The following is a 14,412-nucleotide window of genomic DNA, read 5'->3' as shown; positions in this document are numbered from 1 at the left end:
AGGGGAGACGTTAGAGAATTACATGCCGACTATGTTGTTTTCAGTATTGCATAAAATATTCAACAATATAATTCCCAATAGCATAAGGGCAACACTTGAATTCACTCCACCAGGAGAACGGGCTGGCCTCAGAGAGGGATACTCTACAATGGACCACATCAATGCCGCCAATCAGGTAATCGAGAAGTCTGCGCAGTACAATAAACTTTTATATATTATTTTCAGCTTACGCAGAGTCAGTTTATTTAGTAGAGATATCGGCAGCCATATAGGCATTGGATTATCCAGGAGTACAAAGGCCTACGTAAATACCTTCGGAAACATCTACAAAGATACCGTGCCTGGTGAAAGTAACGGATACATCAATAAACAATTTACAGCGACGTGTGCCTTTTTATATTGATATTTCTAAGTCCGTGGGTTTATTTTAGAGGTTTGGCATGTGCGGCCGTAGTGTGTGTTACCAAGTTCCCGTAAAATAACAAAAGACGATAATAGAAGAAGAAATTCAGAGGTCGCGAGAGAGTATGCTTCCGGATGTAGGCGTTTCGCTGTGATTTCGTTCCTCGTGTCCACGTTGTAATAAAGCCGTCGCCAGCCGTGTGCTCGTGTGGGAACTGTGCCGCTGTCGCGTTGGGCATCTTGTTGTCTTTGTGTGATAAAACTTGAGGAGTTTGTGTAGTACTACTTGCTTTATGCACCCATTCGTGAGTATCCACATTGCAGTAATTGGGGTCACAGACGCACAAAAGGCGGAAGGCTGCTAATTCTTTATTGCACTTCTGGCTCCATATTACAGATATACAACGGTCTACCGTTTGATGGTGTCGTAGGGCTTGGAACTGAGCCGGAACTTCCTGAGCACTGGTCCGTCTTCGATACGATGAACCAGCGACGCCTGCTGTATATGCCTTTATTCGCCTTTTACCTTCATAAGACACGTGACGGCGCCGATGGAGAGATTAAGTTTGGGGACTATGACCCAGCTCATTATCAAGGAAGTCTATATATGTTGTATCTTCCTGGACAAGACTGGTCCATTCCGATGTACTAGTAAGTACGTGCGCGGTGTCGTACTGTGTGTGCGCTACGTCACTGCAGAAATTGCTCTACCAGGGTCATTTATTGTTATACCAATTACTTGCAATTTCCTTTGTGCATGTGTGAGATAATGGCTGCGCGAAAAATACTAAAGTATTGCCCTTCAGGTAATGCTTGAGGCTTCAGAAGATGCATACCATCCCAGCTTAGGCAAATAAACTGTGCAAAAGTAAAGGGAGGTAAAGGTATGGGGCATCTAAGATGGGCAATAAATTCTACTGATCTTAATCAGTATCATTAAAGGTGAAGTCCAGCGCTTTAATTATCGATAGCTCCTCAGGTATCACCTTCTAAGGAACCCGTTCCTGAATCACTTGTGTCTTGCATCTCATACTCAGCATAACAATCGGAGAGAAGTCTATATGGGAGGAATTCACTGCCAAGCCTGCTTCCGCACTGCCATTCATCTATGGGCCAGAGAAGTACATTAATGAAATTCACCAGGCCCTTGGAGCAACACGAAGTGGTCAAGGCGAGGTTCGTATGTCGTGCAGTATATTTATTAGATTCACCACGAAAACGGGCGATAAAAAGGCAAATGGTGTTAGGCATCGTGTCAGTGTATGTCCATAAAATATATTTAAGCAATTTGCTTGACTTGACTATGACTAAGCAGCACAGAATATCGTAATTAATCACTGCAACAAATTTCAACCTGGTCACAAACATGAAAGATTGTCAAATGAAACATGCAGAATATCGTGTTTGATAGCGCCGAAGAATATACGTAATTGCAGCTATTATAATGCAGAGAAAAGAAATATCCTTCAAAATTACGATTTACTGCCAGTGATCCAGAAAAAAGGATACCATTCAAGTATGAACTTGATGACTCGGCACAACAATTAGGTAATACATACAAACGAAACAGTAGACTAAAATCAAATACTTATTTAAATACGGGAATGATTACGTATCGACGCGAACACGTTGATTTAGCGCAGATATACGTGCTACTTTCTGCCAATGTGCTTTACTTAATTGTCTTTCGTGCAAGAGAGAGAGAATCAACTTTTGTGCTGAGCCCTCAGTGACGGGTGGTGCGCGCTGGCACCAGATGGGGTGGAACCTTATTCTCAGGTCCCATATGTGTCCAGCAGTTCCTGGCCCCTAGCCGCCAGCGCGAGCTGGGTCGGTAGGTCGGGGCTGGACAACAAGGTCTCCCATCGCTCGGGGGGGTTGGGGCTGGGGAGGGTGGGGGGTAGGGATGGTGGGGGGTTCTTGAGCTTAGTGCACTCTGCAAGGATGTGTGCTAGAGTGCCTGTTGACCGTCTGCAAAAAGGGCATGAAGTGTCATGCTCTGTTGGGAACATCTTATGCAAGAGCACTGGATTCGCTAGCGACCCCGCTTGCATGCGTCGCACGATCGTTTGCTGAATTCGGTTGAGTTGCGGATGCGGACGGGGAAGCCTACATCTGCCGCTTCTGTACATTTGCGTGATGTCTTTGTAGCTTGTCACGGGGTGCGGTAGCCCTGGCTCGTCCTCGGCCCGGATCGATAGTTCTCGGGCATAGTGGTCGGCGAGTGCGTTGCCTTCCACTTGCGAGTGAGCCGGGACCCACACGAGCTCAACGGCCCGCCCCGGTGATTTGCATTTGTTGAGGATCGCTAGTGCCACGGAAGAGATGTTCCCCTTGCGGTAGCTTGCGTAGGCGGTCTGGGAGTCTGTGACAACGGTCCTCACTCCCGGTTGTGCGAGTGCGAGGGCCACGGCCACTTCTTCTGCTTCGGCTGTATTCGTCGTCCGTATCGACGCGCCTGTGACAAGTTTATCGATGGTGGTGACGACCGCCGTTGCTCTGGTTCCGTGCTTGGGAAGTGAGGCGTCCGCGTAGAGAACCTCGGGGTCCTCTTCCAGCTGTCGAGCCAGTGCCTTGGCCCGCGCAGAGCGTCTCTCGTTGTTCCTCCCCGGCTGCATGTTCCGGGGAAGGGGCTTGGTCTTAATAATGTCTCTCCACGTTGTGGGGAGCGGCTCCGTTGTCGGTAGCTGTTCAATTTGCCATCCTATCTTGCGTAGGACGGCCCGACCGTGCTCTGTCCGGCTCAGCCTTACCCTCTGGTGGGATAGGTGTGCTTCCACCAGCTCTTCCACCGTGTTGTGGGCACCCATTTCCAGCAGCTTCTGCGTTGACGAGTAGACTGGGATGCCCATGGCGAGTTTTACTGCTTTCCTTATCGTCGTGTTCAGCGTTTCGCGGTTCACCTTCGCAAGCTGGAGGTACGGGGCGGAGTACGTTACGCGTGACACGACGAATGCCTGCACCAGGCGCAGTGCGTCTTCTTCTTTGATTCCTCTGTTCCGGTTGGTGACTCTCCGGATCATGCTGAGGACTTGCTCGGATGTGGTCTTGATTTTGTTGACGGCTGCGTGCGCCTTGCCGTCGCTGCGCAACAGCAGGCCCAGTATCCGGATCTGCTGCGTTGGTTTGATTTCTGTGCCGTCGATGGTGATGATTATGTTTGGCGGCGGCTCTTTCTTTGGTCTTCCGGGCTGTACCATGAGCAGCTCCGATTTCTGTGGAGCGCAGCTCAGGCCACAGGTCCTGGCATAATCGTGGACGGTCGTTGCCGCTCTCTGCAGGGCTTCCTCCGCCCAGGCATCGGAACCCGCGCGGTTCGTCCACACCGTTATATCGTCGGCATAGAACGCGTGGTCCACGCCCTCGATCTGATTGAGTAGTGCGGGCAGGGGCAGGAGTGCTAGGTTGAAAAGCAGAGGCGACAGGACAGACCCCTGTGGGGTACCCCTGTCTCCGAGCTCCACAGGCTCTGACCGTTCATTTCCTATCCGGATAGTTGCTGCTCTATTGGTTAGGAAATCTTTGATATAACCGTAGGTCTTGCGGCCACACCCCGTCTTGCGCAGGTTCTCGAGCACGCTGGCGTGGGACACGTTGTCAAAGGCCCCTTTGAGGTCCAAAGCCAGTATACCCCGGGGCGCGTGCCTCGTTGCTTTTTTAATCACCAATTCGTGTAATTGGATCAAGACGTCTTGGGTGCTCAGGTGCTGGCGGAATCCATACATGGTCGCCGGCATCTGATTTGTCTCGTCCAGGTGTGCTTGAAGTCTCCTGAGAACCATGCGTTCCATGACCTTGCCGACACAGGACGTGAGCGAGATGGGGCGCATGTTCTCGATGGTCAGAGGTTTGCCGGGTTTAGGTATGAACCGTACCTCGGCCTCTTTCCATTCTGCGGGCAACTTCGAGCTTTCCCAGGTTCTGTTGATGTGGCCCAGGAGCCCACGTGCCGCCGCATCACTCATGTTATTGAGCAGTTTGTATGTAATGGCGTCCATTCCTGGTGCGCTCGCCTTATTACTCTCGTCTATGGCTGTTAACAACTCCGTGATGGTGAACGGTTCATCCAATGCCGGATTTTCCGGTCCCCCGTACTCCTCCGGTATCGGAAATCGCCCTCTCTCCGTCTTGAGGTAGATCGCCTTGAGGTCTTCAATGAGCCTTTGGCCGTTGCCATCGTAAGCGTTCAGAACTTTGGTGAGGTTGCGGTTGGTTGCGGTCTTGCTGCTCAACGGGTCGATCAGGTGTCTGAGCAGGCACCAGGTCTTGCGCGCCGACAGCTTTCCCTGCAGCCCGTCGCACGTACTCATCCAGTTCTCTCGGCACAGCTTGGTTGCGTATTCAGCGATCTGTTTGTTAAGGAGCGCGATGCGTTTGACGAGCTTCTTGTTTCGTCGTTGACGCTTCCATCTTCGCGTGAGCGAGTGCCGCGCCTCCCACATGTGTGCTAGTTTGGCGTCGACGAAGGGCGTCTGCATCGTTGTCACAACTTCTTGAGTAAATCTGTCGAGCGCGATCTTTTGTTCTCGCGCCCATTCTGCGTACGTTTGATGTCTGCCCTCCTCCGCGTTTTCTCCGGAGGTCTCGTTTTCTTCGTCCGTGTGCTTGCGCATTCGGTCCCAGTCGGTGATTCGGGCTTTGCCGAGGGCTGCCCGGTACCTTGGTCCCTTGATCGTTACACTTATGATACTGTGGTCGGAGCCCAGGTCTACGTCTTCGTTCCGCCAGGCCACTTCTAGGGAGCCCGCCATCCACGACAGGTCCGGGGTGGTGTCCCTGTTAACGCTGTTTCCCTTTCGGGTGGCGACGCCCGGTTCATTGAGGAGCGCCATTTCTTGGTCCTCCATTGCCTTTGCTAGAGCCTTGCCTCGTTTAGATTGGTATTTGTAACCCCATGTAGTGTGAGGGGCGTTGAAGTCGCCTAGGACCAGGAGCGGCCTGTTCCCCGCCAACCTCTTCGCCTGGCTCACTGTTGTTTCAAAGTCGTACTGCCTTTGTGACGGCCTGCAGTATGCGCTCATCACAAACAGGTTTCCGGCACTGCCAATAGTCCTTGTGTGAACCTCGACCAGCGTGTGTTCGCAGCCCTTTTGCGCGGTGAGGTGCTGGGTGGCTGCGATGTTGGTGCGCACCAGTAACGCCGTCCCGCCTTCCGTCGGATCCGTGTACGTGATGTAACCCGGGAGTCTGGGTCTGCCGTGTGTCTCTTGTAACGCGATAATATCCGGTTTCTGGTCGAGCCCATCTAAGTGAAGTTGTAACTCGGCTTCCTTGGTGCGGATGCCCCTGCAATTCCATTGGTAAATGATCGTTGTTTCCCCCCCGCGGATTTGCTTTTTACTGTTCGGCGTCTGCGCCATCTTCCTTTGACGTTTTGATGCGACCGCGCCTGTACGCGATTGATTCCTTGACTTTATTGGCGCGTTCTTTCCTTAGCGCTGCGAACTTGTTCTTCACGGTTATCGTCGCTGTCTTCGCCGCCAGTCGTTCGTGCTTGACTGACAGGATCTTTATTTGACCCTCGAAGACCTCTAACCTGGCATTCATATTGTCGAGATTCTCGTTAATTTGATTGATGGCTGCGAGTATCGCTGCCAGTTTGCCCTCTTGCGGTGGTTGCTGTTGTTGATTTGACGTCTGCGGTGCCGCTGCTGCCGTCTTGCAGTCAGCTGTGGTTTCAGCGTCCATCGCTTCTTGAACATTCAATGCTTGGTGCATGGGCTGCGCCTCTCCTCTCCGCTCTTGGCGCGGCGAGAGGGGGTCCCTCCGTGGCACCTTGCGTTTCTCGTTGGCGTCCTCGGGTGCCGGGCTCGTTTTGGTTATTTTAGTCGCTGAGGTGCCGCTAGCTAGCGCGTCTATTTTACTCATGAGTGCTCTGATCTGCACATTCTGTTCCTGAATCTGGGCGTTTTGCCTTTCGATTAGTCTTTTAAGTTCTGTACATTCGCCGCACTCTTGGCGTGTTGCGGCGTTTTGGCTAGAGGGGGCAGGTGGGGTAGGTTTGAGGGGTGGGAACTCTCTGTCGTCCCCTAGAGCGACGGAAGACCTGTTGGTCCAGCCCACCTTTTTCTCGGCGAGTATCCCTCGTTGGTTGGACTCGACCCGGGTTCTTGATCTGGTCCGGGACCTCGAACGGGATCCCCGGCGTCTTCCGCTCGAGCTACGACTGCCTCCTTTCCCCATCGTCTCCCAGCGGCGGCCGTCCTTGGAGCCAGCCGATGGCGCCTGGTCGGCCCTGTTCGGGCCATCCCGGGAACGGGATCGCGATCGTTGGCGGCTTTGGTGGCTGCCCTTGCGGGCCGGCGTTCTCGAACGGCTCCGCGAAGAGGTGCTGCGTTGGGCACGGCCTGCAGGACCTCTATCTTCTTGGCTACTGTCGTCGACGGCCCGGCGCCGTTCCCAGCGCCGGCGCCGCACCACGTACGGCGTCTTGAATTTTGCCTTACAGGCCCGGTCGGCGGTGAGATGCTTGCCGCCGCACAGGCCGCACTTGGGCACACACGCGTGCTCTTTGTCCGGGTTGGCGATGCCGCACCCCCGGCAGATGCGATTTTGGGGATTGGGGCACACGTCCATTCGGTGTCCGACGCGGCCGCACTGGTAGCAGACGTCGATCTGCTTGCGGTGCAGTGAACATTCAACGAGCAGGTTCCCGTAACGCACGTAATTGGGAACCTTGGGTCCCTCGAAGGCGATCACCACGGATCTGGTCTTGCCAATTCGTTTCGCCTGCAACGCCGTCGGGTTGTGCTTGTGCACCACTAGGTCTTGAATTTCTTGGGCGGTGTCCTCTAGCGGGATGCCTCGTATCACTCCTTTAACTGTTCCGTGAGGCGCCGATTCGTAAGTGCTCACCTCGTGGGCCGTTCCTCGAATGTCGATGCGTTTCACCATGGCGTACTTGTCGGCGTGCTCCCTCTTCGAGGTACTCACGACGATTATGTTCTGTTGATGGTTTGGACAAATAATATCTTCTCTTGCTGCAATTGCATCGACTTGGGCCGCCCCAGTAATGGCTCGGCTGATTTCGACCCGGGCCACATCGCTCACTTGAAGCCCGCCGCGTGGCCGCATTACAATCTTCACGTCTTCGCGCGGGAGGTCCGGCATTCTCGCGCCCTTGAGCAGCTTGCCCTTGTTTACTCGCTTCATCCTGTGACGAAGGCTCTTGTCGGTGGTGCCATCGATGTCATCGCCACGTCTGTTGCTGACGTCAACTGTGGCTTCGGCGCCATCTTGGCTTGCGTGGCTCCTTTGCTTCAACTTCTCGCCGGCGGTTTTCCACCCCTCGGCTCTCGTGAGCTGATCCGGCGAAATTTCTTCGCCATCGACCTCAATTCTCATAGCGGTCGACATATTGGGTCACTGTCCGCTTGTCAAATTAGCGATGGGTCGGTAATAGGCTGCGGCTCGATGCGGCCTGAGAGTAGGCCTACCGCTTCCCTCGGCCGAAGCCGAGGCCGGTGGGCGCTCTTCGTGGGTCACAAAATCGGTTCTAATTGCCGAATAAATGGACGCCTACCTCGGAATTGGGTATCCCGGTGGTCCACGTAGGTTCATACAACCGATCGATGCACTTTCATGAAGATCCGAGTTGAATAGTCGGCGCAATTAGTGAAAATTCAGAGAGCTGACGTGGAACACGTTCATTCAGCAACGCAATGGCTCATACCCTCCCTTTCGTGCAACAGCAAGCTATAGTTATGCTATTTGGTTAATGACACAAGTTTGCTTTTCGGCAGTATAAAACTCCGAAATTATCTGTTGCAAAAACACATTTCCACGCTTGACAAATCTATCCGAATCCGTAGTGCACCACAGTGCCACGCTCGGTCATGGCTGCATAGAGAAGCCGGGAAGAGTAGCATAATCTAGGACAACGAACTAAACGTCGGTTTTGTCGGTCATCAGCCTTTAGGTGGATGGGCTTCAATTTCTCCCTCTAGATTCTCTTAGCTAAATAACCATTGCTTGTCACCTTAGGGGCCAGCAAACATAAGGCTTGACACGCACTGCCCGGCCATGTGTTCTTTGCCGCGGCACAAAGTTGAAACACAGCTACCGGCAAACCAATCTGGAAGACATCTATAAAAAGAAGTCTGAAGACAAGTGCATATCTCATTGGGTCGTTAACGATGGCTAAATCATTCTTGATTTTAAGCCTTCAGCGCTTCTTTTTGACTAAATCACGGGATTGGTTAGCACGGGCTCACGCCCGTGAACGCACGTGGAGCAGATCATTATCTCCGCCTGCAGTTAGAGTCCCCAGATATTTTGTTTTTTTATTGTAGCGTGAAGCTTTGAAGCGCCGCCGATGAATCTCATTGGGTGGCGGTCATTTCGGACAGCCATGTTCTTCCTAACGCTGTTCCGCTCCCGCAGTCACTTGCTAACGCTGCTGCGAGCGAACTTCGGGACAGGCTGGAGACCCATCATATTGAGCAGTGTTTCTGTGCGCGTTTATCTTTTAGTGTTTTTTCCCTCTGCGAAGGATATCCCGCGGTCGGTGCGTCGAGTCTCCAAAACGCCGTGTTGCAGCGCATCGAACCCGGTGACACGCATCACAGCGTTTTGCGTTTTCGGCCATGCGCACTTCCTAGTAAGCGCCTCAGTTTTTACACATTTAAGATTTTCATATCCGTATATCTCCTGGAGCCGGCTTTTGGCACCTTGGATTGACGCGAAGCGTAGTTTTCCAATTCAGCACATAGCATCTTCAGTTCCTATAACGCGCGTACACGATTTGGGCCGCAGTGGCGACGCGTCGGTAAATGCGGCGGAGACTCCGCTTCAGGAGGTCAGGAAGAACATGGCTCCTGACGGCGGCTGCGAGTGAGAAGGGTCGGGAGAGGAGGCAGATGTCGCTACTGAGAAGAAAGCAGAAATTCTAGGGAGTTTACCTACAATGGGATCTAATCGCATTGGTGAATAGCGGTATGGCGAAAGATGAACAACAAAGTTAGCTTGCTGTGGACGGCACTGCGACAAATGTAATTCGACTTTTTTTATTTTTCTTGTTTTTCATTACAGTACACAGTAGACTGCGATAGAGTTCCAGAGCTGCCTATTATCGGACTTGATGTCGGTGGTTGGATGCAACTGGTTCCCGAGGACTACGTTGTTAAGGTAGTACCTTGTTAATTTGTTGCTTTAGGGTTTGTTGTTGTATCTATAACTTTTTCTTTGTTTATTTCATCAAATAGCCACAAACTAGAACTGATGAATATGCGCGCCCCCACGCCTTTGCCAGTCAAGCTCTTTCAACTTATTTTGCACCTATAAGAAAAAAAAAAGTCGAGCGTATTAGTACGCTACGTGCAAGTCCCAGTCTAAAATCTTTGCGCACAATTTTGATTTGGCAGTCAAAACGCATGAACAAAAAAAGAAATTATTTTAAAGAGAAGAGACAGAGAGAGACAAAAGAAAGAGGAAAGGGCAGGGAGGTTAACCAGATCGGTAGATCCGGTTTGTTACCCTATGCTGGGCAGAGCTGCGTGGTGACAGTATTTTTACGGTGATTTTATGTGTGTGCTCCTTTCTTTTTTTATTTTAAGGAAAACTGCCCACATATTATATCGAGGCAAACTGTCTCTCTAGAAATACACGCCCCACAAGCGTCGTGCACGGAGATAGAGACGTTTTCATGTTAAGAAAAAAAGTGGACACAGCACAATGCGCAGTTGCATTTCGCTAAATATCTGTGGCGCCCTGCTTATTTTGTCATTGCGATATAATAGGACTCAGTGAGGTTAGGAGGACGAAAAAAGCATATACAGTGCAAACAAGCGGGCAGGTCCTTTGCTACCGGGGCTTAGCGGAGAGACGAGAATTTCGATAGCATTAGCCAGAGGGTGGCAGGTCTTATTGTGACATTTAGTAAGAGGTACAAATTGAAGTTCGTACAGGTGGTCTGCGCCCCTACATACAGTGGTGATTATCAGGAAGTCGAAAGCTTCAATGAAGACATGGAATCGGCAATGAGTAAAGTCAAAACAAAATGCACTCTACTGATGAGCGACTTCAATGCCAGGGTAGGCAAGCAGGCTGGAGACAAGTCAGTGGGATAATATCGCATAGGTTCTAGGAATAGCAGGGGACAGTTATTAGTAGAGTTTGCAGAACGGAATAATATGCGGATAATGAATACCTTCTTCCGCAAGCGGGATAGCAGAAAGTGGACGCGGAGGAGCCTGAATAACGAGATTAGAAATTATATAGACTTTATACTCTGCGCTAACCCTGGCATCATACAAGATGGGGACGTGCTCGGCACGGTGCGCTGCAGTGACCATAGGACGGTAAGTACTCGAATTAGCCTAAACTTGAGGTGAGAACGGAAGAAACTGGTACATAAGAAGCCGATCAATGAGTTAGCGGAAAGAGGGAAAATAGAGGAATTCCGGACCAAGCTACAGAACAGGTATTCGGCTTTAACACAAGAAGAGGACCTTAGTGTTGAAGCAATGAACAACAATCTTATGGGCATCATTAAGGAGTGTGCAATAGAAGTCGGTAGTTGCTTCGTTAGACAGGATACCAGTAAGCTATCGCAGGAGACGAAAGGTCTGCTTAAGAAACGCCAAGGTACGAAAGCATCTAACCCTACAACTAGAATAGAAGTGGCAGAACTTTCCAAGTTGGCCAAGACGCGTAAGACAGCTGACATAAGGAAGTATATTATGGATAGAAATGAACACGCTCTCAGGAACGGAGGAAGCCTAAAAGCAGTGAACAAGAAACGAGGAATAGGCAACAAGCAGATGTATGCGTTAAGAGACAAAACCGGCAATATCATTACTAATATGGACGAGTTAGTTCAAGTGGCTGAGGAGTTCTATGGAGAGTTATACAGTACCAGTGGCACCCACGAAGACAATGGAAGAGGAAATAGTCTAGAGGGATTTGACATCCCACAAGTAACGCCGGAAGAAGTAAAGAAAGCATTGGGAACTATGCAAAGGAGGAAGGCAGCTGGGGAGGATCAGGTTACAGCAGATTTGTTGAAGGATGGTGGGCAGATTGTTCTAAAAAAACTGGTCACCCTGTATACGCAATGCCTCATGACTTCGACCATACTGTAATCTTGGAAGAACGCTAACATAATTCTAATCTATAAGAAAGGAGACGCCAAAGACTTGCAAAATAATAGACTGATCAGCTTACTGTCTTTTGCCTACAAAGTATTTACTAAGGCGATCTCAAATAGAATCAGGGAGACCTTAGACTTCTGTCAACCAAAGGCCCAGGCAGGATTTTGTAAAGGCTACTCAACAATAGACCATATTCACACTATCAATCAGGTGATAGAGAAATGCGCGGAATATAACCAACCCCTATATATAGCGTTCATTGATTACGAGAAAGCGTTTGATTCAGTCGAAACCTCAGCTGTCATGCAGACATTACGGTATCATGGTGTAGACGAGCCTTATGTAAAAATACTGAACAATATCTATAGCGGCTTCACAGCCTCCGTAGTCCTCGATAAAGAAAGCGAAAAATTCCAATGAAGAAGGGCGTCAGGCTGGGAGATACGATATCTCTAATGCTATTCACAGCATGTTTAAATAAGGTATTCAGAGACCTGGATTGGGAGGAATTGGGGATAAGAGGTAATTGAGAAATAGTTGCGATTCGCTGATGATATTGCCTTAGTTAGTAAGCCAGGGGACCAATCGCAATGCATGCTCACTGACCTTAAGAGCCAAAGCAGAAGGGTGGTTCTAAATATTAATCTGCAGGAAACTAAAGTAATGTTGAACAGTCTCGGAGGAGAACAACAGTTTACGATAGGTAGCGAGGCACTGGAAGTGGTAAGGGATTACATCTACTTAAGGCAGGTAGTGACCGCGGATCCGGATCATGAGCATGAAACAATCAGAAGAATATGAATGTGCTGGGGTGCGTTTGGCACTCATTCTCAGATCATGAACAACAAGTTGCCATTATCCCTCAGGAGAAATGTGTATAACAGCTGTGTCTTACAAGTACTCACGTACGGGGCTTAAACCTGGAGGCTTACGAAAAGGGTTCTGCTTAAATTGAGGACGACGCAAAGAGCTATGGAAAGAAGAATGATGGGTGTAACGTTACGGGATAAGAAAACAGCAGATTGAGTGAGGGAACAAACGCGAGGTAATGACATCTTAGTGTAAATCAAGAAAAAGAAATCGATATGCGCAGGACATGTAATCAGGGGGGAAGATAACCGATGGTCATTAAAGGTTACGGACTGGATTTCAAGGGAAGGAAGTGTAGCAGGGGGCGGCCGAAAGTTAGGTGGGCGCATGGGATTAGGAAGTTTGGAGGGACAACATGGCCTGAATTGGTGCATGACTTGTGTTGTTGGAGAAGTAAGGGAGAGGCCTTTTTTCTGCAGTGGGCATAGCGAGGCTGATGATGACGACCTGGCTTGTAAAGCGCAACGCATCTCGGTAAAGTGGTTCTCAACATCTGCAATGAATCGCAACATGCCTAAATGCTCCGTCGTGCAAGTTTCTTTTATCAGGTCCAGTAATGCATTGAATGATATCGTATTGTTTTCCCAGTACATCGTAATGGGAAAACAGCGCCATGGTCGCTCTGTTGGTAAGAGCATCGCGCGCGTAATGCGAAATTACGGGTTCATGCCCCTTCTGCGGCCAGTCCTTTTTTCATCAACTTTCATTTCCATTTCTTTATTATTTCTTTACTTCAATTACGAAGAACATGTAATTTCTTCTATACTGTCCCTGGTGGCTTTGTTTGGTGGCTTCTTGTGATACGACTAATAGAAATATCGAGCGCTTGGTTTCTTTTGTTCTTGTTCATTGTACTAATAATTGAAAGGACAGGTCCGAGGGCTGAATGAGAATAATGTTGTCGAAAACTTTATAAATGTTACCTATTATTTTTTCTGCATACAACCTAGGCGTACTGTAGATAAGGGCGGCACGCTTCTACATTTTGTCAGACCACAGCGTTATAAGTAGTGTGTCGTACATATTTACGAAGTCTGTCCACTTATTTGCAGCCACTCATATTAAAGAACTGCATATTTTTTACCCCTCTGACTTCATCTGGTATTCTTGTCATCCACACCTCTCTGAAACGCTTGAACGGTGCCGAACATAATTAAATGAACTGAAGCTTGTGCAGATGAACAAGCTAGATTTGGCTAAAAGAGAAAGACGGAAGGAAAAGCAGACCCACAAGCACAATGGCATCGAGTGTATTCGTGGTATTTTTGGGAGTCGTACTACTCTTACTGACAAAATAGTGTAATAAAAAGAAAAAAATGGAAAACAGCAGAAAATCTTCGTGCTCATTCAAGAAGAGTTCCCATATTCTTTTCTATATCACGGCTTTGTATAATTCTGTTGCCATTTACAACCATTCACAATTAGGAATAATATGTATTGAAGAGCAGAGGAGGAGAATTTTCCAAGACGCAGCGATAGTATATGTAACACACAACACAAGAGCCCCAACCGATGTGTCTGACTTCATACAACTCCGCATGGTTATCGCAGGTTGGCACTGTGTGCTACAGTGGTTTCGCTGTAGGACAAGAAGGAGTCTGGCTCGTGGGGCAGAACTACCTTCGCTATGTCTATATGTTCTTCCAGCAAGGAGGATGGAATCACGAAAAGCAAATCGCCATTGGATACGTCCGGAAACCAAGCAACTAAGCACCGCTTCGCCTATAGCCCTCAAATAATAACTTGATTTCATAACTTACCAAGTGGCCACTTGTATCCAAGAAGATGGCGAGCTAAGAATATGGCGCCCTCGAATAAAAACATTTATTTTGTGATGGTCTGTCTGAGAGTATTTGTCTTAAAACAGATTACAGCGGTTCGCATGAACTGTTCTTAACCCTTTCTTCTATGATCATGAAGCAGAGGCCGTCCATTTTTACATGCCTGTGGCAGACCTTGAAAGAAATAGTCCTCCGAACCAATGCAACTTTCCACGCAAATTTAACGATCATGCGGCCGTTGCGCTGACAGCGAGGTACTACAATATCGT

General features: G+C 49.4%; 1 protein-coding gene across 1 annotated transcript in view; it reads left to right on the top strand.

Moving 5' to 3' along the window:
• Positions 1–14,197, top strand: part of LOC135918145 (pepsin-2B-like) — a 39,484-nt gene extending 25,287 nt beyond the window's left edge. Inside the window, exons 5-8 of the mRNA XM_065451803.2 lie at positions 800–1,053; positions 1,440–1,578; positions 9,433–9,528; positions 13,914–14,197. Coding sequence (XP_065307875.1) covers positions 800–1,053; positions 1,440–1,578; positions 9,433–9,528; positions 13,914–14,072 — 648 coding nt within the window. The 3' untranslated portion in view covers positions 14,073–14,197. The remainder of the gene's footprint in view (positions 1–799; positions 1,054–1,439; positions 1,579–9,432; positions 9,529–13,913) is intronic.
• The last annotated feature ends 215 nt before the right edge of the window (positions 14,198–14,412 follow it).

This window comes from Dermacentor albipictus, chromosome 10, assembly GCF_038994185.2.
Source record: "Dermacentor albipictus isolate Rhodes 1998 colony chromosome 10, USDA_Dalb.pri_finalv2, whole genome shotgun sequence".
In the NCBI taxonomy this organism is placed as follows: Eukaryota; Metazoa; Arthropoda; class Arachnida; order Ixodida; family Ixodidae; genus Dermacentor; species Dermacentor albipictus.
Note: the sequence above shows the minus strand (reverse complement) of the source record. Positions and strands in the feature narration are given on the sequence as shown.